We start from the raw sequence: 22,333 nt of genomic DNA, 5'->3' as shown, positions 1-22,333 counted from the left end.
GAGCTCAACCACTATGGTATCTGGCCCCTCTGTGGGGTGGATGTTTTTCAAGTTCCAGAGAAAGTGGAGGCAGACCTTTGGTTATGTCACAGGTCACTGGCCTCTGACATGAAGGACACACACACACCCTCAACTCTCTCCCAATACATATTTTTGATGGGAAATAGTCCACGCCTCCTAAGCAGCTTCCTCAATCTGTTTACTCTGAAAAATATGTTTATGACTTGAGCAGACTACAGGAAATCATGACTTGTCATTTGGAAAATTAGCCAGAGAAAGTTTTTTTTCCAAGCAAGTAGGTATGTGTGGGGCTTTCTGTGCTGTCGATGAGAAATGAGAACCAGAATAGGTCCCTCCATGTGGATTCACAAGGCTGCTTCTCCCCACAACAGAGCTAATTCAAGAATGTTCTTGGGCTGGGGATGTAGGTCAGTGGTAGAGCACTTGCCTAGCATGTGGGAGGCCCTGCACCATCCCCAGCACCATAAAAAAGAGGAGGAAAAAGAATGTCTTTCCCTGCAGCTCTGGAGAGTTTGGGTGATATTATGCTTCTCTAATCCCCAGATAAGCCAGACCCCCCAGCTGGCACGCCTTGCGCCTCTGATATCCGGAGCTCCTCGCTGACCCTGTCCTGGTACGGCTCTTCATATGATGGGGGCAGTGCCGTACAGTCCTACAGTGTTGAGATCTGGGACTCAGTGGACAAGACGTGGAAGGAACTAGCCACATGCCGCAGCACCTCTTTTAACGTCCAGGAACTGCTGCCTGACCGCGAGTACAAGTTCCGCGTGCGCGCAATCAATGTCTATGGAACCAGTGAGCCGAGCCAGGAGTCTGAGCTCACAGCCGTGGGAGAGAAACCGGAGGGTAGGCTACTCCACCTTTTGTCCATTTGAGATGAGTGTGCATGAATGAGCTTAAGTGTGTAAAGACTGTGCTGAGAGGGGTGCACAGGAAGGATGAAACATGAGCGATGGCTGGTGGGGCCTTTCGTGGCCTTGATTTCTAAGGTTTTGATGCTGATTCATACTTTTAAAGAAGTACATAGGACCTTTGAAAAGTCAATGAGCCCGTGGACTGGGGCAGTGGCTTGGATTTGGAGTGTTTGCCTAGCATGCGCCAAGCACTGGGTTTGATCCCCTAAACTTCAAAAGAAACACATTGAACCAGCAATTTTAGTACAGTGCCACCAGGGGGTGATAGTGTCAGGACTTGGGATGCAAAGACAGATAAGACAAGGAGCTTCAGTCTAGGGGGACAGATGTATATACAGCCAACTATAATGAGATAGGGTACATCTTACTGCAGTGTTACAAACAGAGCTGAGGGAATGTGGCAGAAAGCATGGAGAATTTATCTTGCAGACTAGAGGTTTCCTGGAGGAGGTGACACTTCAGCCATGTCCTGGAAAAGGGATTAGGATTCCAAAGAGGCACGGAAGGCATGAGCAAGGGCAGGAAGTGGTGGAAGTGGTGGGCTTTTGGAGAAGCTGGTGTGTAGCCAGGGCATATGTTGTGTGAGACAGAAGAGGAAGTAAGTAAAAGGCAGTTTAGGTAAAGTTGTAAAATTCATCAAAAATTTTCAGCAGGGTATTGAGAAGATGCCATCTGTGGACCAGCAGCCTTGGCATCCTGGGAGCTTGTTAGACTGCAGACTCTCGGCCCCAACACCTCAGGCCTTTGGAGTCTTTGTTTTATGGGATCCACTCCTCAGAGATTTGTGTGCTCATCAAAGTTTGAGAAGCCCTAGGATGGAGGATGAGTGATAGGGAGGAGATTGGAGTCTGCCAGGTACCAGATGGGCCTCTGTGGGGTTGTCCAGAAGAGGGATGAGAAGGGCATGAAGGAAAGCCTCAGGAACTAGAATGGGCCATTCCTGATATCCTTTTGGTTCAAGAGTTGAGGGGGGGAATTAGAAGAGTCTAAGGTGACTCGCAGTTCCTGGCTGGGTAACTGAGCACAAATTCAAGAGCCAATTAGAGGTTTATTATTGTGAGTCATCATGGCTGATGTACGTTGAGAACCTGCCATGTATTAATATGCTAATCACTTTACATGCATCATTTCATTCAGTCCTAGTAAACCAATGAAGTAGATTCTGTCATCATACCCATCTTACAGGCAGGAAATGAGGGTTAGCAGGGTGAAGCTGCTTGCCCGAGGTCACAAAGCTTGTGAAAGGTGAGTGGAAGCTTGAACTGAGAGCCATCTGGCTTAAAGCCTGTAATCCTTTGGCCAGACCAAGGGAAGGGTAGGGCTTGGGGCAGGAAAGGACATGGAGGGCTGGACATGGTGGTGCACGCCTGTAATCTCAGCAACTCAAGAGGCTGAGGCAGGAGGATGGTGAGTTCAAAGCCAGCCTCAGCAATTTAGCAAGGCCCTGGGGCTTGAGTGACTTGGAGGTTAGATAACAGGGAGTACTGGAGGAGATGGGGGCTCCCGTTTCAGACAGGTTGAGTTGAAAGACATCCAAGAGAAGGGGACTTAAACAGGTTAAGCAAGGGTTGCACATTTGGGAGTCTCCACTGTTTAATTGATAACTGAAGCCAGGGGTATTGATGAGGTCACCCAGAGGAAGACAAAGAAAGTCTACACCAATAGCATGCTGCAAGAGTCTGCAGGACCAGGAGAAAGGATTGGGAGGGGAGAGAACTAGGAGGAGGTTGGAGTCCATTGTAGAAACAGGGGAAGGAGCAAGTTAAGAAATGTTAAATTGAAAGAGATGAAGGATCAGAAGGATCTTTGGATTCAGCCCTTTGGTTGGTAGTGAGCTTTGAGATCAAAGTCCATAGTTTCCACAGGGTGAAAAACTGGTTGTCCTGGTTAGAAAACAGATAAAAGAAAGAGAGGCCAAGAATGTGGAACATTATCTCAAGGAGTTTTGTGGGAAGAGCAGGAAAGGTGTGCGGTGAATTTAAGATACAGATAGGGTGTGGGGCAGTAAAAGATGTGGAGGGCCAGGCATGATAGTGCGCGCCTGTAATCTCTGCAACTCAAGAGGCTGAGGCAGGAGGATCATGAATTCAAAGCTAGCCTCAGCAATTTAGAGGCCTAAGCACTCAACGAGACCCTATCTCATTTTTTAAATTATTTTTTTAGTTATAGATGGACACAATATCTTTATTTTATTTTCATATGGTGCTGAGGATAGAATTCAGTGCCTCACACATGCTAAGCCAGCACTCCACCTCTGAGCCACAAACCCAGCCCTAAATAAAACATTTTTAAAGGGGCTGGGGATGTGGCTCAGTGGTTAAACACCTCTGGGTTCAATCCCCAGTACCAAAAAAAAAAAAAAAAGAAAGAAAGAACATGAACAGATACAAGGGATTATACTCTTGGGGAGAGCAGAGCTTAAGAGTGTGAGGCAGAGACATTTGTGGGAGACTCAAGTGCCAAAGGAGATGGGGAGGGAGCTCTCCTAGAAGTAACCAGACACATCATGAGTGTGGAAGTGTCCTTACCTCTCTTGAATTTTAAAAATTGGGAATAAAACAGGTCTTAAATTTCACTTTCTATTTAAAAGAGGGTTCCAGAAAGAAAGACAGGAAACACCAATGGAAAACATACTGACTTCGCTCTGTCACCCCAGCAGCCTGTGTGCTGAGCACCGTTACCCCTGAGCTCCAGGGAGGCACCTGGGCAGCTCCTGAGAGCCTCAGCTGGCATCAGGTTCTGTTGGGGGAACCTGAGTAACAAAACCACCCTCTGCCGCCCTCTTACACCCCTCCCCACATCACACACCAGTCTGAAACGGGCAGAGTTAGGAGCAGGCAGGACAGGGAGGGGCCAGGAGAGGACCAAGTTCCAGTCTGTATGTTTTCTGGATATGACTTGGAAGAGTAACAGGAAAAGGGAGAACTGTGGTGAGAAATGTTCATGGGCTAGAAGGGACACCCTCCAGAGCCCTGCTATGCTGCAGACAGTGGGAACTAGAATCCCTGACCCTCCCCAGTCAGCTGGCCTGGGGGTGGGGGCTGCAAGGCCTTGGCCTCCAGGAAGCTGGGACAGCAGTGAGGAGGAGGGGCAGGCGGGACAGTGGCCTTGCAGTCCTCAGCAGGAAGGCTAGTGGGCTCTTAGAGTCCACTGCTGCCCCACCCACAGGGGCAGACAAAGGGAAATGTTGAAATCGCCTGAAATCCAGAGAAGGGGTCCTAGCACCCAGGACTTCCAGACAGAAAGCTGCTCCCCACCCCAGGCCCAGCTAGATTATCCAAGTCCGGGGGTGGGGGGGGGGAGGAGAACAGTTGGCAAGAGTTAGGTATGAGTTCTCCTTGGTCTGCTCAGATGCTAGTGAATTATAAACCGGTAAAACCATCTCCTTCAATTTTAAAGGAAACAGCTCTGAGAGAGAAGTGGTGTGTGTTTTGTGTGTGTGTGTGTGTGTGTGTGTGTGTGTATGTGTGTGTGTGTGTGTGTGTGTATGCGCGCACCCACGCGAGTTGGCAGATGAATAGAGTTGGAGATCACAGGAGGTCACTTCTTGGAGCAGTGGGCTACAGAGGTTGTATTAGAAGCAGTGCCTGTTAACTCTGCTCCACGAAGCCCAGCTGACGTGGGCTGTACTTTCACCACCACCACTACTCCTGCCTCTTGCCTTGGCAACCTCAGTTTCCTAACCTCATCCTGATCTCAGTTCCATCCCTGTTTACATCCCAGTCCTTAGCAGGGCACGCACCCATCGTGTGCTCCAGGCACTGCCTTGGGCACTGGGGATACAGTGAAAAACAAAGTGGGCTCCCCACGGACTTCAGTGACTTCTCTTTGCCAGAGCCACCCCTCAAACTAGGGTCCCTAACCTGACAGTTCCTGCCTGGCCTTTCCAAGCCAAGTAAACAGCCACGCCTTGCTGTGATGGCTCTCCCATGCAGCCAGGTCTTGAACTCCACTTACCCCACCCAATCCTGCTCTGACTCTTAAATCCACTTGTCTCTTACTCCTCATCTGTCCTAGTCTAAATAGTTGTTAGTAAACAGCTGGAACTGAGGCTTCTTGCCCCATTGGGGGCTCCTTGTAATCTGGAGGGCAGTCAGAGCTACACAACCTAGGCCATCCCTGTCCCAGACTCCAGCCCCACCTGGCCCTAGAGGATGTGACCAGGGCCACGGTGCCCTCTAGTGCCCACTGGGTGTGCAGCAGTCCCCTGCTGCAGAAAGGTTCATTGCTCTGTCCAGGGGACTCCCTGGGTCTGGCTGTGTGAGTGCTTAGCACTCAGCTGGTCTTCTCTGGAACACCACTCCAGGGTAAGGAGATTCTCATCTGTTTTCAGGAATATTTCAGAACCCTCAGCCAAATAGCTCTTCCACTTAGCTCTTCAATCTCGTAGCTCATTCTAATTAGAGGGTTTTTGTTGTTGTTGTTTTTAAATGTTTAGCTCAAGTCCTTTCTTCTATAATTTTAGCTCATTCCTTAGTGGTAAGATGGAAACCAAGTGGTCATGTTTGTCATTGCTGCAGCCCTGAATGCTCTCAAAGCTCAGCTTGCTGAACTGTGGTCTCTCCCCTTCTCCTCTTCTGCCCACCCCAGCCCTCCTGGTCGCCTTGCTCTTCATGTAGAAATGTAAACCAGACAAGAGGAGGAGGGAAGAAGGGGACACGGCAGGCTGGGGTCATAACAAGAGCCCCTGCAGACAAAAGTGAAGAATTGAATCCCTAAGGATAAGGTTTAGTCCCCCAGCCAGAGCGTGTGAGATGGAGAGGTGAGGACAGGCATGGTGTTTGGGAGGAGGCCAGAAGGCCAGCCAGCTCTGCAGTTGTCTGACTGGCAACAGGGTGGTGGGGAGAGGCCAGCTCTGGAACGGAGGCCTTCTCCAAGGCTGCCTGGGAAGGTCCCTAATGCCAGAGTAACAGAAGCCCCCTCATGGCTCTCGCACTGCCCCTCTTTGACTGGCAGAGTACAAACCCTGGAAGACACCAGGCCAAGAAAGGCTGCCTGCACTCTCTCACCCTGCTGCTCAGAACATTCTAGTCCCTTTGCCACACCAAGAAAATGTGGCAGGAAACCAAGAAAATAAAGGGTGCTGAGTATATCAGAACCACTGTCTCCTCCCTGGCACTGCAGGTCAGCATGCTGGGGCCTCCCTGCAGGAAACCACCATCTTGTCTCTGAAACTCAGGCCAGGGCCATCCACCAGGTGTTCAAGTGAACAAGGACTAATCTACACATCCACTGGACCTGTTCCTGGTTCTTGTGGCCCCTCAGGGCGTGAGTTCCCATTCCCATGCCTTTCTCCTACTGAGGCCTGCCTGTGCAGCATGGCAGGCGATAGAGTGCTGTGTGGATTATGGTCTGTAACCCTGGCCTGTCCCTTGGCGATTGTGTGCTTTTCTTTTAAATCACCACTTATTTCCCAACCGGAAAGGCCTACCCTTTTCTGTTTGCCTCATCATGGCAGCCCTTCCCTAGTGGCCCTCCACTCCTCATCCAGCTCTATCTCCGCCCTCCAACTGCCAACAACATCCAGAGTCCTGGGAGCGGATACCAAGGGCCACAGAGTGACCCTACCTGTCGTGGCCAGTGCACATTGCCCTGATGAGGAACTATGCTCCTCCCTGGGGTTCACTGTACATCTCAGGGGCATCGTCTTCAAGGCTAGAACAATTCAGTCCTCCCTCAGCTGACCAGGTGCATCCTCTCAGGTCACCCTTGTCACTGATGGATTTGACGGTGGCACTCAACTCCCAGCTCTATGAATTTGGAAAAACAGATCATTTAGGCCCGTGTCCGGCAGTCTCTGTGGCGCCCCGTCCTCGTGCTTCCCCAGCTAGACTCTGGGTCCTCATCTTTTTTCATTTTCCATGACTGTGTCCGTGTTATTCTTCCCAGTACTCTCATGTTTAGTTTTAAAACTAAACTTTGTCAGCGGCGTTTTAAGCACTCTAAACAGATCACAGCTCCTCTTGCTCCTGGTTTCAGGCTCATAACTCTCAAACCCTTTTCAGCAAGTGGCCCTTACCCTCTACAGATCCTGCTGTCCCCTGATGGTTTAGGTTCCAGTCCTTGTTCTGCCCTCCGCATGACAGGGGGACTCACCACCCACAGATCAAGCTGCGCCCACTCCCTCACAGATCCAAGCATGGCTCCTAAAGATGCCCCATCCCGCTGGCCCTGCCAGCTAACCTGCTCTGTGTCGGCCCCTCAGGAGACGCTGACACATGGACCACCTTCCCCAGCCTTGCTGTGCTGGGGCTTCCACAAGTCACACTCTTTCCCCTGTCTTATTCTCACACTCACACACTCACACACATACTCTCACACGCTTACGTTTGTACACTCCCACACCATCCCACACACTCACAAGCTCCCATACTACAGCTCACACCCACTCACACACAAGTGCACACTCACACCCACCCTCACACACTTCCACACTGTGCTACACACACACACACACATACTCACACTCACACACACACATGCACAGACTTTTAATCCTTTCTTCCCTCCCATTTCTGTCACCTCCTTGCTCTGTCTCCTCAGGAAAGTTCCCTTCATCCCTGTCAGCCAGAACACGGCCCACATGGTGCCTGAGGAGTGCAGAGCACTACACAGCAGCGCATCCAGAGCTGGTCAGGCCCTAGAAGTCACCTGGCAGAACTCCTTCCTCCAGATGAGGAAGTGGAGGCCCAGAAAGGGAAAGGCACTCGGCCAAGGCCAAAGTGGCCCTTTTGTCGAGGGACAAGCATGTATCAAGGCAAAGGAGAACCTAGCACTCAGAAATGGATGTGTTCTGGGGGACACCTTGCCTGGCCCCCATGTTGCCCTTCACTCCTGACATAGCCGTGAGAGCAGCTGGCATGGGCTGCCCGTGTCCCTCCTAGGCCTGCCTTCTGAACACCTGCTGGCTTCGCTGTGTGTCGTTGCTGACCCCCCACTGTGTCCATCATTTCCTTTAAGACACAACTCAAGCCTACTCCTCCATGAACAACTGCCCTGACTTTACATCTCGGCCCCATTTTGTCTTGCCTCCCTCCATGGTGTGTCGAATGTGTACCTCGAGGATGTGCACTTGGTTATGTGACACTTTGTAATTGGTACTTCAAGTATATATGTGTTTGCCTTTCCAACTAAATCATAAGAGAGAGCATGCCTTGTATGTGTTTTGTTTTGTATGCCCACATAGCTGACAAGATGCTTGGCATACTGCTGGGATCCCATAAGAAACGTCCAACAAATAGATACATAGATTTGACACTGGAAGCAATTGTAAGTTGCTGACTTTCAAACCAGGGCAGAAAAGGACTCCGTCACAGTTGTGTGTAGGTTCTGAAAGTCCAGAGGGACTGGACGAGATGTGGAAGAGGATATGTCCAGGGCCATGGGCTTAGAAAGAAAGGGATGGAGTTGAACTCTGGTGGGAGAGTGGAGGGACTGGTGCTGAGGCCAGGACCTGCCAGTCTGCACCTGGACCTGTTGACAGTATGAACTGACTGACTCCAGAGGATGCTCAGAGGCCTGGGCTGGGAGGTCTGGTGCCCAGGAAGAGCCACAGCATGCCTTGCTCTCGATGGACCTCAGCACTAATCCACATCTTCTCTCTGCCCCTCCTTGTCTCCCCCAGAGCCGAAGGATGAAGTGGAGGTGTCTGATGATGGTGAGTGCTGGCCAGGTGGCCTTAGGTCAGCCTCTCAGGGTGGAGCAGAGTGAGCAAGGGGATCTGATGGCTCATACTCACCCTGACTCTATGCCCTCCAGATGAGAAAGAGACTGAGATTGACTACCGAACAGTGATGGTCAACACGGAACAAAAAGTATCTGACTTGTATGACATTGAAGAGAGACTAGGATCGTAAGTAGAGTGGGAAGCCGCCCCTGGGCCCAGGGTGAGGGTGGTGCAGCCCCAGAGTTAAGCCCAGTGTCCCTCTTCCTGTCCTGATTCCTGCTGTGGGGATGGGGGACACCAGCCCAGGAATGCATCATTGGCTGCACACTGTCAGACTACCACAGAGTCCCTCCTGCAGTCCTGTCGCAGCCTTGGGAAGGCCTTCCTTTTCTGTGCCTCCATTCACAGCACAGCCCTGAAATACAACTGGATGTGGGTGGGGTGATGTTTAGGATCCCTTCCGTATGATCTCCAGAAGTAGAGGAGCCCGGCTGGCATCCATGCTCAGTGCTTCATCAACATGCAGGGTGGCCCCAACAGCCCCGGAGGTGAACCTGCTCCACAGTGTTCCCGCTGACTCCCCCCATGTGTGGAGGACCCCAGGCGGTCTCTCCCTGGAGGAGAACAAGAGGAAGGAGAGAAAAAGAAGCCATGCAAAGCTCTTAACCACTATGGGAAAGGAGTCTGCCCTGGTAGCCCTGCTAGGATGAGTTCTGTCACAGAGAAGCCTCATGCTCCCCAGTAACGGGCAGCAGAGCTCTCCGTGGGCTGTCACCAGGAGATGGTGCTAGGCTGGAGTGGAAGGCAACAGCTCAATAATCCTGTATTTGGGAAGGATGGACTCAACCCGACTTCATGGGTCCCTGTTCAGGGAAGGGAAGCCACCAACCAAGACCAAATAGCAGCATACTTCATTGATCTGGAGCAGGGATTGTCAAACTTTCCCCATAAAGGGCCATGTAGGTGACATTTTAGGCTCTTTGGGCCATAGGCGTGTGTCACAGCCACTCAGTTCTGCCATTACTGCACAAAAGCAAATATGGACAATATGTAAGCCAACAGGTTTGTCTGGGTTCCAGTCAAACCTTGACTGTAAAAAGATGCAGGCCAGGTTTGTCCTGTCACCATGGTTTTGAGAGCCCAACTTAGTAGAAATCTTGACTAAATTTGGCTTTTTTCTCCCCCCCCCCTTTTTTTTTTTTTTTTTTTTTGGTGTGTGTGTAGTGGGAAATTTGGACAAGTCTTTCGACTTGTAGAAAAGAAAACTGGAAAAATCTGGGCAGGGAAATTCTTCAAGGCATATTCAGCAAAAGAGAAAGAGAACATCCGGCAGGAGATCAGCATCATGAACTGCCTCCACCACCCCAAACTGGTCCAGTGTGTGGACGCCTTTGAAGAAAAGGCCAACATCGTCATGGTCCTGGAGATGTGAGTGACATGCGGGACTGGGATCCCCCACCTGTGTCCCTCCTACTGTCCCACCTCAGCCATGTCTGACCCAAGGTAGACAGAGCTGCACTCAGTTGAACTGGGCAAGATTCTCCCCACCCTGTGGCCAGGATTGACCAGTAGAAACCAGAACTGTGCTCATTTCCTCACTGGCACATCTGCCAGACCCTGCATCCTTTCCCCTCTAGTCTCCTCACAAAAGGGCCAAAGCCATCCCTAGTGTCCTTGATTTCATGCAGGGCATTCTCACCTAGAGGTGGTGTAAGCTTGAAGGGAAAGGACAGGGCAGCTTCCTGACTCCCCACAAAAGTAAAGGGGTCCTAGGGCTGGGGGCTTGGAATCCGGGAGTACACCTCTTGCTCTGGTCCTTTCACTGAGCCTCTGCATGACCTTGTTCCACCCTTATTTTTGCCTTTTTGATTTCTCACTCACTAGAGTAGCCCTTTCTCTGCTGAGTTCTGCAAAGGCAGGGGAATGGATCAAATGAACTCCAGTCAAGGCTTTCCCAGAATCCATTGTTTCCTCTGTATCCCAATCCTCTGCCTCCCTCCTTCTCTCTCTCTCTCTCTCTCTCTCTCTCTCTCTCTCTCTCTCTCTCTCTCACACACACACACACACACACACACACACACTATACAAACACAATGGCACCAATAAGTCACGTGTCCTCCGTGGCATCTGCATTTTTTCCTTTGCTCATCTGAATATTCAGAATTTTTTGAAAATATACAAATCACATCAAAAAATTATAAGGAAATACACAGTGAAAAGTTTTATTCCCACCCCTGTCCCCCATCTTTCTACCTCACTTCCACCTCCACCAGAGGTAAACAATTTTATTGGTTTCTGTCTGTATTCTTCCAAAGTTTCTTTATGAAAATAAGAACATATATGACATACACATTCTTATTTTTCTGCACAATAACACAAAGCAACTTATTGTGCTTGCTATCCCATATTTTGCATTTTCCCATGCAGTGTGACAGTCGGTCCTTCGTTCTCACGGCTTCATGGGATCTTGCTGTATAGACACAGCACACGTCTTTAAGCCATCTGCTTTTGATAAGCAGTCAGGCAGTTTTCAGTCTTTTGCTTTTGCAAATAAGCATTGTTTATAACCTCACATGCCTCTGTATATCTGTAGCTTACATTCCCAGAAGTGAGGGAGCCCTGGATGTAAGGGTCTGCACGTTTGAAAATTTTGCAGCTATTATAAAATTGCCTTCAGCGTCCTTGCGTGATGCATTCTGAACTTTGGGGATCTCAGTCCTTGGGAAAGGCTTCCTCAGTGTCTGGGCATTCTTCCCCAGGAAAGATGAGGCCTTGGGAGATCGCAGCAACATTTAAATATACTCCTTTTCTAACATGTTCCTTAGGACAGGCAAGAGTGGTTAAGAGCACAGATGTGAGTCAGGTAGACCTGACTTCAGATCCCAGCTTTGCCTCTTGCTTGTTATCTGACCTTGAACAAGTTGCTCAACTGTGCCAATCTTTAGTTTTATTATACCTAAAAGAAGCTATGACAATGGTCTCCTGAATGCTGTGTGAATTAAGTGGAACAATGCTTTTAAGACACAGTGCCCTGTGATTGGAGGGGAGACTATCAGTATCATACATTGATTTCCTCTGTCTCCTGGCCTGTTTTTCCATTTAAAAGTATGATGTCAACATTTTAACATTGAATTAGGTTTCATGGAACAGATTCCTAGTATCAGGAAGCTTGGCCCAAGTTCTATTTTATAATTGTTCAATTCTACCAGGAAAAGAAGTATTTGGGTTGAATAATTAATCCCAAGCCTCCCATTTTGGCTATAAAAATCTACAATTCTGTAGAATCATAAATGACTCTGAGAAAATCTTCACTTGTATCTTCTGATCAAACTCACACACCACCCCGCCCCCAGCCCCCCACTCTCAGGAAGTATTTAGCCCATGTCCATAACCTCGTTCATCCTACCCCCTACAAAACTCCAGGGGCTGAGACTTTTCACAGTTGTTCTAGAATAAATTGCTTAGTCCAGGCCGAGTGGGCATATGAGGACATGTGTAGAAATGTCTTATCTTTAGAAGTTAAACCTTGAGCAAGTTCGTGAGGGGGGGCAGGAGGCAGCCGAGCCTGGGTAAGGCCAGGCGGCAGCACCAGTGGGCAGAATACCATACTTAGCTTGGAATTAAGAGTTGGCAAGCTGGATGGAAAAAGCAGGGAGAAATATAAGAAGGTCTCAGCTGGTCTGGCTTTCATCCCTTCACCCCACTCCTCCCCCATGGACAAGAGCAAGTCTTACATGCACAAATGCCAGAAGATTCATTTGCCTGTGCTGGGGCTCTGGACCCAAGAAGAGGGGAGCAGGACGTACGTCCTCCATCCATCCATATTTCCTTCCAGCCTAATCATCCTAAGATGGGCCACAGAGAGGGAAAGGTTGATGTTTAACAGTATAATTTGCTATTCTTGTTTGATGGAGAAACTGAACTCAAGAGAAGAGTGAAGCTTGGTGATACAGAAATGTGTGAGTGGTCGAGTGCCCCTGACTTCAATTCCTGGTACCCCCGCACCCCCGCCAAAAAAAAGAGAAAAAGAAATGTATTCCTTCCATTCAGCTGTCTCAGATAGGTGAGAAAGAAGAATACATGTGTTTTCTGCCTTTCTAACTTCTGAAATTACTGGACAAGCCCCCATCCTACAGCAGTGCTGCTCTGAGACATGGCCTGGAGCCTGGGCTTGTCCTTTTGGAAATATTTTGTACATTGCAAGTGGTGGTGGGATCCTGAGCCCTGAAGAGGGTGTGAGGTTTAGGCTGAGTCATTGGTGGCAGACCTCTCCTTTGTGCTACTGCACAAAACTGATCAAAGAGCATCCAGCTGGAAGCCATGAGATAAGGAGGAGAGCCTGGGTAGAGAGTCTCTGGCCAGCATCATCCCTTCTGGCTGCCAATGAGGGCTGGCCAAGGCCTAAAGATTTGAGGATAAATTTGATCCCTTGGGACAGGCAACCTTGGTGATAATAGGTATTTCATTTATTGATTCACTCACTATTAATTTAGTAAGCACACATTTCCTCTGGCACAGTCTTAGCCCTTGGCATTATCCTATCTCTGTGGATGGTGGCTTCTTTCTACCAAACCTATACCTTTCACCATAGTCTAGAGAATCTTGAAGAGAAACTTTCAGAGCCATTAATCCTCCTTATTTGGAATAGGAGCAAACCTATTTGAACTGATAATGAATAAGTTACCTCTAGAAGTGCCTTAGTAATTATCTCCATGGCTCAGATATCTGCTACTCATTGCCTCAAGACATTCCCAAGGGCACTGAAAATAATGGTTGCTTGCTTTCTCAGAATAGTATAAACAAACATTTGGGGCATCTTGTCTGTTCCAGATACCGCCAGGTGCAAATGAAGGCCTGGAGGTGAGCCAGACCTTTGCAGACATGCTGACAAACAACTTTGAGACAAGGCACAGATGCCCACAGAAGGAAAGAGCTTTCCATATAGAGAAATAGGGAGGAATTTCTTCTAGGGTGTGGATTTCAGCTGTCTATCAGGATGGTAGTGGAGTAAGCCAGTATTTCCCAACCTGTCTGACTAGTAGAGTAACTGGGTATGTCTTAAAAGTACAGATCTTCAGATCCTTCCCAAGGTTTCCTAAATCAGAATCTCCAGGGAAGAAGCTTAGGAATCTGTATTTTTAGTGAGAGCCCCAAGTATTCTTTAAAATAAAAAATTAATAATCAGCATGCACTTACTATGTACAGGGCAGCCTTTTTTTAATTGATTTTATTTTTTAAATACACGACAGCAGAAGGCATCACAATTTTTATTATACATATAGAGCACAATTTTTCATATCTCTGTTTGTATATAAAGTATATTCACACCAATTCATGTCTCCATACGTGTACTTTGGATAATGATGTCCACCACATTCCACCATCATTGCTAACCCCTGCCCCCTCCCTTCCCCTCCTACCCTCTGCCCTATCTAGAGGGGAGGAATAGACAAACTCTAGACAGGGAAGCCTTCTAAGCACTTTGCATGGATTAACTCGCTCCATCTTTGTAGCAATCCTGTGGGGTGGTGATATTTTTATCTTCAGATTACAAATGAAGAAATTGAGACACAGAAGTGTTAAGACTCACCTGAGACCTAACATTGTAGAGGTTGTCTCAAAGCCTTGGTGGAGAGCAATAGAAATGGAGGGCTTAAGGACAAGGGCGCCACCTGCTAGCTGTGCAGGAACCTTCTTCTTGGGTTGGTTCTTAAGCATCAGTTTTAGTGCCCCCTAGTGGCTACTTGCCTACACTAAGCTTTTCTAGCTCAGTCCTGTCCCAACATCATGTGGTGATGGAGGTGGACAGGCCATGATGAGCTGGACCTCATAGTGCATCCTTGTCTGTTTCTCCCACAGAGGTCAGTGGCAAGATCCACCTGGCCCACCAGAGGTTTTCAAACAATAATATGTGCTGAGCACCTCCTATGTGTCAAGAGAGATACTTTACAAAGTTTTCAACATTCCTAACAATTCAGTGAGGTACAGCAAATAAGGAACCTAGGGCTTTGGAGGGTTAACTTTCCAAAATTTACATAGTTTGTAAAAGGTAGAAAGACGGTGTTTAGTCAGTCCTTCATCTCTTCATGATGTTCCCCTTAGGAGAAGGGACACTCTAGTAAGAGCAGAGTCCTGGAAGGAAGTCCATCCAACCTTGTCCAGCTGGTGGACCCCCAGTCTGTTGTAGGAAAGAGAGTGTACTGGTATCTGAATGCTGCATAAGTTGCCAAGGACATGCTTTAAACCTGCTGAGCAGTAAGCAAGGAAGGTGGCCCAAGAGCTGGGGTTGTATTTAGCAGGGCTATGCATTTGCACTTAAGGACAATATGCTGGTTGGCTGAGGCCCAGGACAGCTTTTAGCACAGGACTCTGGGCTGTGGGTTCCAGGAGTAGAATGGAATGGACATGGCCAGGATCCAGAGTCTATCCAGGTACAAAGGATTACACTTCCAGCGTGGACAAGGAAGGAATCCAGGCACAATAGTTAGTGGCTGGAGGAAGTAAACCAATACTAGGCTTAGCCAGAGTATGCAAACCTGTCAGTTTAGTGGGCTATAGCCAACTAATTCTAGAAAATTTGCTGAGGCTTCCTTAACAGAAAAATATTTTTCCATAACCAATGCTTATGGAAACTCTTTTAAACTTCAGCTCCCTGTGACTAAAAGACACAGCAAGGGTATGAGAATTTTTGTGTGTGTGTGCATCTGTGGTCCTGTGAGGGAAAGAGACTGCTCAGTGGTTACCCTTTTTGCTAAGGAGATCATATCCGGATTTCTGCATTCACACACACCCCTGAAACTGTCTGGGCTGAGTACTTTCTTGGTTTTAGATCCTTCCCTGAGACCCCCAGCAGCTTGGCAGGGCAGCGCCCCACTCAAAGCAAAAAACCAGGAGACCCTGACCCCCCTTCCCATGATGTAAGAGTGGGGCTCATAAAGCTGTAGGAAGTGCCCCTCCCCCATCTACCAGGACCAGACACCCCACCAACACAGCCCCACAATCCTAAGATCTGACCACAGTGCCCTTCCAACCTCCTCCCAACCTCCTGTCCCCACAGTGTTTCAGGAGGAGAGCTGTTTGAGCGCATCATCGATGAGGACTTTGAGCTGACAGAGCGCGAGTGCATCAAGTACATGAGGCAGATCTCCGAGGGGGTGGAGTACATCCACAAGCAGGGCATCGTGCACCTGGACCTCAAACCTGAGAACATCATGTGCGTCAACAAGACGGGCACCAAGATCAAGCTCATTGACTTCGGTCTGGCCCGAAGGCTGGGTAAGGCTGAACTACCTCTCTTCCACTGTGTGGTAGCAAGCAGCTGTTTGTGCTCCATTATCAGGGCCAAAGTGGGAGACCATGAAGACTGCTCAGGTTCAAAGTCAGCCCCAACCATTTAGTACTGTGTGACACAATACCTCGTAGGCATATTACAAGGACCAAACAGGTTGGTCCTAAAATAAAGCAACAGCAGCTGTGCCACCATGTAGGTACCATGTAGGCATTAGCTACTTATCTGATGAGGAGGAGGAGAAGGAGGAGAAGGGTGTCATAAGCAGCAAAACTCAGCAAAACTCATTTTGATTATGGCGGCCTCTCACATCTACATCATACTGCACAGTTTCCAGAGTACTTTTACTTTAAAAATAAAAATTTTAAAAATCCCATTGATTCTCACCCAGAAGGTAGGTAGGGTGGACTTCTTGAGCCCTGCTTCACAGAGTAGGAGATGTGCAGGCGCTGTGCCCAGCACATCCCACCATGAGCCAGGGGAGATGCTGGGGTTGGAAGGACTGGAGCCCAGTCCAAGGTGCTCTGTAGCCCTTCTGCTATTTGTACCCTAAGTGGAGGAGGGAAGGGGAGAAGTGGTTGGGGCCTGATACCCACCCTGAAGTCATTTTGGTCAGTGACTGCCTCATGAACCACCTGTAGCCACTCTGCTCTGCAGTCTTTGATGTTTCAGTAACTGAGCAAAAGGCTTCTCTCTCCCATTGCAGTCACTGCCCAGTTAACAGGAGCTCCAGGCTGGTTTGAAGCTGTCCTTTATTTCACTACATTGTGGAAATCAGAAAGTCACTGGCCAAGCTAACGCCATCTGGTAAACCTCCCAGGATGTCCAGTCCTGGTTGAGGCCATGTTATTGCTATAGAGGACGCTGAGGGAGGGAAGTCCTGATAGGCCTTGACTTGCCTGGCTGTTGGTGCATTCAGGCCAGAAGCACATCCTGACACGACACTAGGCAACACACCTGCCCTGCTCTCTCCTGCTACAGGGACAGGGTGGGATTAGCAGCCAGTGTACACGGCCTGCCTTTGGGCAGTACCCATTAATAAAGTAAATGAATGGGGAAGCACTGGCCTCAGGAACTGGCAGTGTCACAGCCAGGGAACACAATGTTCAGATTCCCCTGAGGGAGGGGTACTGTGGCAACAGTGGTATCCGCCAAGGACCAGAGAATAGACGAGGTTACCATAACAGGAAGGTTTGGGTGACAGCTATTAAGTGCTGTCTGTTTTAGAACATTTGCCATGGGGCCTGCATAGTTGAACAAGACCAGATGTGGCCCCCGGGGCAAAGGCCTGCAACTCCCCATGCTGACGATAGCTTCCGGCAGCAGGCCCCTGCCCTGTGAAAACTAACAGGCTCCCGTCCTTTGAGACTGAGAGACACCATGTGTGATTGAGGCCACTGAACATCCCAGGGCTCCTAAGAGAAGAGACATGGAGCTACAGGGGCAACAGGAGAGGAGCAGAGGGACAAGGATGGAGGGAACCTGGTTCAGTAATAGACCACCGGGTTCAGGTCTTGAACCTGATTTACTGTGTGGGCCACAGTTTCATGCTCAGTAGCGTGGACATCACACCTACTTCTCAGGATTGTTGAGAATATTAAATAGAAAAATCCTTGCAAAGTATGTAGCAGAGTACGTAAGACACAATGATTGGCAGATGTTATTGAGTGTAAGCCATGATCCCTGACTTGGGGAACCACCTATGGGAGATAACACACAGAAGGACCACTCAGGGGCAGGTGCTTCAGTGGCCTCTTCTCATTCTCCCCATCCCTCTCAGGACATCTGAGGTAAGTGTGTGGTTTGTTGGCTTCTCTGATGGGTTGATGCACCTGTTTAATGAGGAGGCCAGGTGTCTTCGTATGGTTATCTAAGGAGAGAGCATCTAAGCACCCAGCCCTTGTCTGTCCCTTCCAGTTTGGGGCTCGTCACACAGACAAGGCAGGTACCTACCTTGACCTGGCTCTACAATGTGCTGGCAATTGACTCCTTTCTGTCTTGATTTCAGAGAATGCAGGGTCTCTGAAGGTCCTCTTTGGGACCCCAGAGTTTGTGGCTCCAGAAGTGATCAACTATGAGCCCATCGGCTATGCCACAGATATGTGGAGCATCGGGGTCATCTGCTATATCCTGTAAGTCCCAAGGCAGTGGGGCGAGGGGGTCAGAGAGTCCCACAGGACGGGTCCCAGGCTGCCATAATGTTGTGAGGGAGGGGTCAAGGCAGGTCATGATGGGGAGCCCACCCCAGAGCAAAAGGGCAACAGGTTCCCATTCCTGGTTCCTGATGGCCCACCATGCTCGTGGACTCCCAGCGCACCTGTGGCCTGCTTCACTCTTCTGGAGCTATGTAGACCACACACCAAAATCCCCATGCCAGGTCCCTCATGATCCCAAGTTCTGACAGCCTGGGGCCTTTGGTCAGGAGCAGGGTAAATGCAGCTGGCACCATCACCTGAATAGATGGGCCCACAAAGAAGCGAGGGAGCCCAGGTGCATATCTCTGGGAATCTTCATTGTCTTGCAAGTACAGCACCCCATCCTCCTGGGATGAGGACCTCAACCACCAGCCTCATCTCTGACCCCAGAGTATGTACTTCAATGTGAAAATAGGAACAATACAGTAATTAACAGGAAAACAGGAGTAATACAGTAATTAGAACTAGGAAGTCAGGTGGAAAACATGACCATTGCGATTACTAAGCTGGGGAAAGAAGAGAGGCCATTGATCTAGACCTGTGCTTTGCAACCCTTAACATGTATGAGTCACCTAGGTTCTCACTCAGGTTTCAGGTTTTGACTCAGGTCTGGGGGACCTGAGACTCCACGCTGCTAGTAGTTTCCAGGTTACCCAAGGTGCTGGTCCAGGGACACACCTGGAGTAAGGAAGCTCCAGAACACACTCTCTTAGTGGATCACGTTGATTTCATTTCTGAAGCCTCAGGCCACAGGCAGTCTTTAGCCTCATAAGCATCCCTGAACTCATGGGGCAATAGTTTGAGATGGTCTCCCCAAAGATGCCTTTAAAAGTTATTTTTTATTGTCAAAATCAAAGGGAAATTAAACTTTTTCATAGAAAACTAAAGGAAGATCTTGAAGAATACTCAGGAGAAGAGTCTCAGTGACTCTGATGCCCCGTGGGTTTTGGAATCACTCTACAAAAGCTTTAGTAGGAGTGGGGTGAGTTTGGTGCAGTAGAGATTTTTGGTAAGCCCAGGAGTTGTTTTACTCTCCACCGTGAGGACAGACTCCCTCAGTTGAAACTCTGCCAGTTTCTGTAACCCAGGTGGTCTCCTTCTTCCTCTCCCTGGGCCTTCTCCCCCACAAACAGCCCACCCCAGATCAGTGGAGAAGAAATCCCAAGCCAGTGTGCATTTCCCTCCTCTCTTCACACTAGTGCTCTACAGGAGATGGCGCTGGTGAGTAAATTCAGCCCCACCTTTCTTCTGGCTCCTGTGGTAAAGAGCAGAGTGTTGGGCTCAGTCTGCCCCTTCCGGAGCTGCCCTGGATCTGGCCAGTGCTCACTCTGGCTTCTTTTCTGTTTTGGTACTGGGGATTGAACGGAGAGACATTTAACCTGAGCCACATCCCCAGCCTTTTTTTTTTTTTTCCTTTGGACAGGGTCTTGCTAGGTTGCTTAGGACCTTACTAAATTGCTGAGGCTGGCTTTGAACTCGTGATCCTCCTGCCTCAGCCTCCTGAGTTGCTAGGATTTACAGCACGGACCACCATACCCAGCCCTTGCTTTGGTTTCTGAGCCCTGAGAAACACTTGGTCCTACAGGAGCCATCCTTGGCCAGCTCACTCTATTCAGACCCTGCTGCCCTATGGCTTGGCTGGGTACCCAGGCCCCACTTCAGCCACCAATGAGATTTGCCTCCCTGCTTGTGTCAGTGTTTTCCTGTCCCATAGCAGGGGGTCTCTATGTCAAGAGGGAGGAGATAGATGTGTATGTGTGTCCAGAACACCAATTTCCACCCGGGTGTTGGTTCAATCCTCTGCGCAAACCTGAAGTGGGAAGTGGCAGGGATTTGATTTTCATTTGGCACTGAGGTAACTGGAGCCATGGAGGCCACTTGGCTGTCTACTTCCCACAGTCTGGGCTGGTGACCAAGAGCCCCAGTTTGCCCAGGACCCATGGTTTCCCAGGATACAGGACTTTAAGGGCTAAAATGGGGACAGCCTCAGGCCAACTGGTCAGCGACAGCAGGGACTGGACTAGTCATTAAGCTTTCAGTGAACACACCCTGAGCTTCACCCAGGTGGAGACAGACTCCACCAGGCCCAGCAGCCATCAGGGATCTTCCCAGTTACTGTTCCCCAGAGACACCCCCTGTCCTCATGTCTTGCTGTGGATTGGTTCTGCCTGTTCTTGGGCTTCATGTGAGTAAAATCACACAGTCTTCTTTTGCTCCAGTGGTGAGATTCATTCCTGTTATCTGCAGTTGTAGACTGTTAACTCTGTACCCGAGCCATTGCAGACCATTTTTGTGACTACAATCCAGCTAATTTATCCATTCTGCATTGGTGAGCTTTTGAGTAGTTTCCAATTTGAAGTCTAAAAGAAGTCTCCATGTTTTAGTGAGTCTATCTATGCATTCCTTTTGGGTATATAATCTAGAAATAGAATTACTAGGTCATTAGAGCATTTAATTTTAAAATAAAAACTCTTTTAGGTGGAAGGACATGGTGGTTTGGGTTCTAGGCTACCCCATTTACTATATTACCTTTAGAGCTAAGACCAAGAAATAGGGAAGGATAATTTTGATGCATGGGGCACCAACCTGAAGGTGCTTGGCATAGGGATGTCAGGAGGGAGGAGATAGACACACATGTGTCCAGAAAACCAGTGGAGCCCAGGAGAGGTGCTGGCTCAGCCCTGGCTTAGCGCCACACAATGCCCTGACTCCCACACCCACACTGGGGCCACTGCCCTCTGGGATGCTCCTGAGCTGATCCCTCAATACTGATCTGGGTCTGGGAATTCCCCTCCAGAGCTAGGGCTCTTGGCAGAGCACAGGGTACCAAAAATAAAAGTTGGAGCCAGCTAGATGACGTAAGCCTCTGCCATACAGAACTCTGGAGTCATGCTGGAAGCACCCAGAAGAGATTCTCTGGTGCCTCCATGGCATCCTCTGCCCTGCTTCAACCTGTTTCCAGCCAAGTCATCTGTCCGACAGTCCCTGTCTGAGGGGCTTCCACCTAGGAACAGAGAATCCCTCCTGATTTCCTTTCTGGGCCCAGTGAAAGACGACAAGTAGGAGGCGGGTAGCCAAGTGATAATACCTTTGTAATTCAGCAGGTCTTTGGTGGGCACCTCCAGAAAGCTGCCTCAGGCCACCCAGAGTGATGTGACTTCACTATGGCACCCCTTCATAAACCCAGCCCAGAAACCTGGTTAAGTTCTGCCCCTGCTCACTTCCAAACCTGGGTTTTCTCCCTCCTGGTTCTGAAGGTCTCCTGGAGGCCTTCCGAAATGAGCAAGACCCAGTTGGTTTCTGGCAGGAAGAGAGCGCCAGGCCACACTTCCATGTGGAAGAAATTATGCACCCGCCTCCTTTTCTAAAACCTCCTTCCATCTGCCATCTCCCCTTCCTGTTTCCTGAGCACTTGGTGTTCTCTTGCTGCCTCGGGGAGGGGATTCTGCTTTGTGCTTTGCCTCATCCCTCCTCCATTTCTTCCTCCTCTCCACCACCACTAGGAAGAAGAAGCAGCAATCGCCGCTGCACCCCTCCCTCTCATCTTCCTGTCTCAACAATGGATTCTTTCACTTCAATTTATAAATTTATTTTTTTCAGTACTGGTGACTGAATCCAGGACCTTGCACAAGCTAGGCAAGTGTGCTACCTCTGAGCTACATCCCCAGCCCCCCACCTGTTTGTTTTTTGTTTAAACTCTGAGATAGGGTTTTACTAAGTTGTCCAGGCTGGCCTTGAATTCATAATCCTCCTGCCTCTGCCTCTAGAGTAACTGGGATTATAGGCATGCACCCCCACGCCTGGCTCACTTCAGTTCATGTGTGTACCTGCATGGTCAAGAGCTGGGGCTGCCCCCATCCTGGTGTATGGTTGGGAAGGGGGGAATACCAGAAGGGAGGAGAGGTGAGTGGCAGTTTTTGAGTTCTTCTGGGGACAGCAGCCCAGTCAGCTGGGGGGAGTCCCATGTTCAAGCATAGTACAGGGCACATCCTGCATCTGGGGTCTAGATGCAGGGCTCTTCGGAAGGATCAGGTGGCCTCTGCCTTCCCTACCCAGGGCTGTCCTTCCCTCTCCACTGCTGCAGTTTGATGTGCTTGCTGATTCACGTCTTGTGACCTCCAGGCTCTCTGCTCCCTTGCCAAACCTGGCCACCACCTTCAGGTCTTGCTGTCCAGGGACTTGGGCTGTGGTCAACAGGACTAAAGCCAGGCCACTGCTTCCTCAGCCATTAAAAAAGACCAGACTCGGG

General features: G+C 49.4%; 1 protein-coding gene across 2 annotated transcripts in view; it reads left to right on the top strand.

Annotated features, from left to right (window-relative positions):
• MYLK (myosin light chain kinase) overlaps positions 1–22,333 on the top strand; it is a 168,126-nt gene that overhangs the window by 126,678 nt on the left and 19,115 nt on the right. For both annotated transcript variants that reach the window (XM_081301752.1, XM_081301751.1), the window contains 6 exons: positions 565–867; positions 8,560–8,592; positions 8,694–8,787; positions 9,826–10,029; positions 15,659–15,876; positions 17,898–18,021. In XM_081301752.1, coding sequence (XP_081157878.1) covers positions 565–867; positions 8,560–8,592; positions 8,694–8,787; positions 9,826–10,029; positions 15,659–15,876; positions 17,898–18,021 — 976 coding nt within the window. The remainder of the gene's footprint in view (positions 1–564; positions 868–8,559; positions 8,593–8,693; positions 8,788–9,825; positions 10,030–15,658; positions 15,877–17,897; positions 18,022–22,333) is intronic.

The sequence above is a fragment of the Spermophilus citellus genome (genome assembly GCF_964194105.1).
Source record: "Spermophilus citellus genome assembly, chromosome: 7".
Taxonomy (NCBI): domain Eukaryota; kingdom Metazoa; phylum Chordata; class Mammalia; order Rodentia; family Sciuridae; genus Spermophilus; species Spermophilus citellus.
Note: the sequence above shows the minus strand (reverse complement) of the source record. Positions and strands in the feature narration are given on the sequence as shown.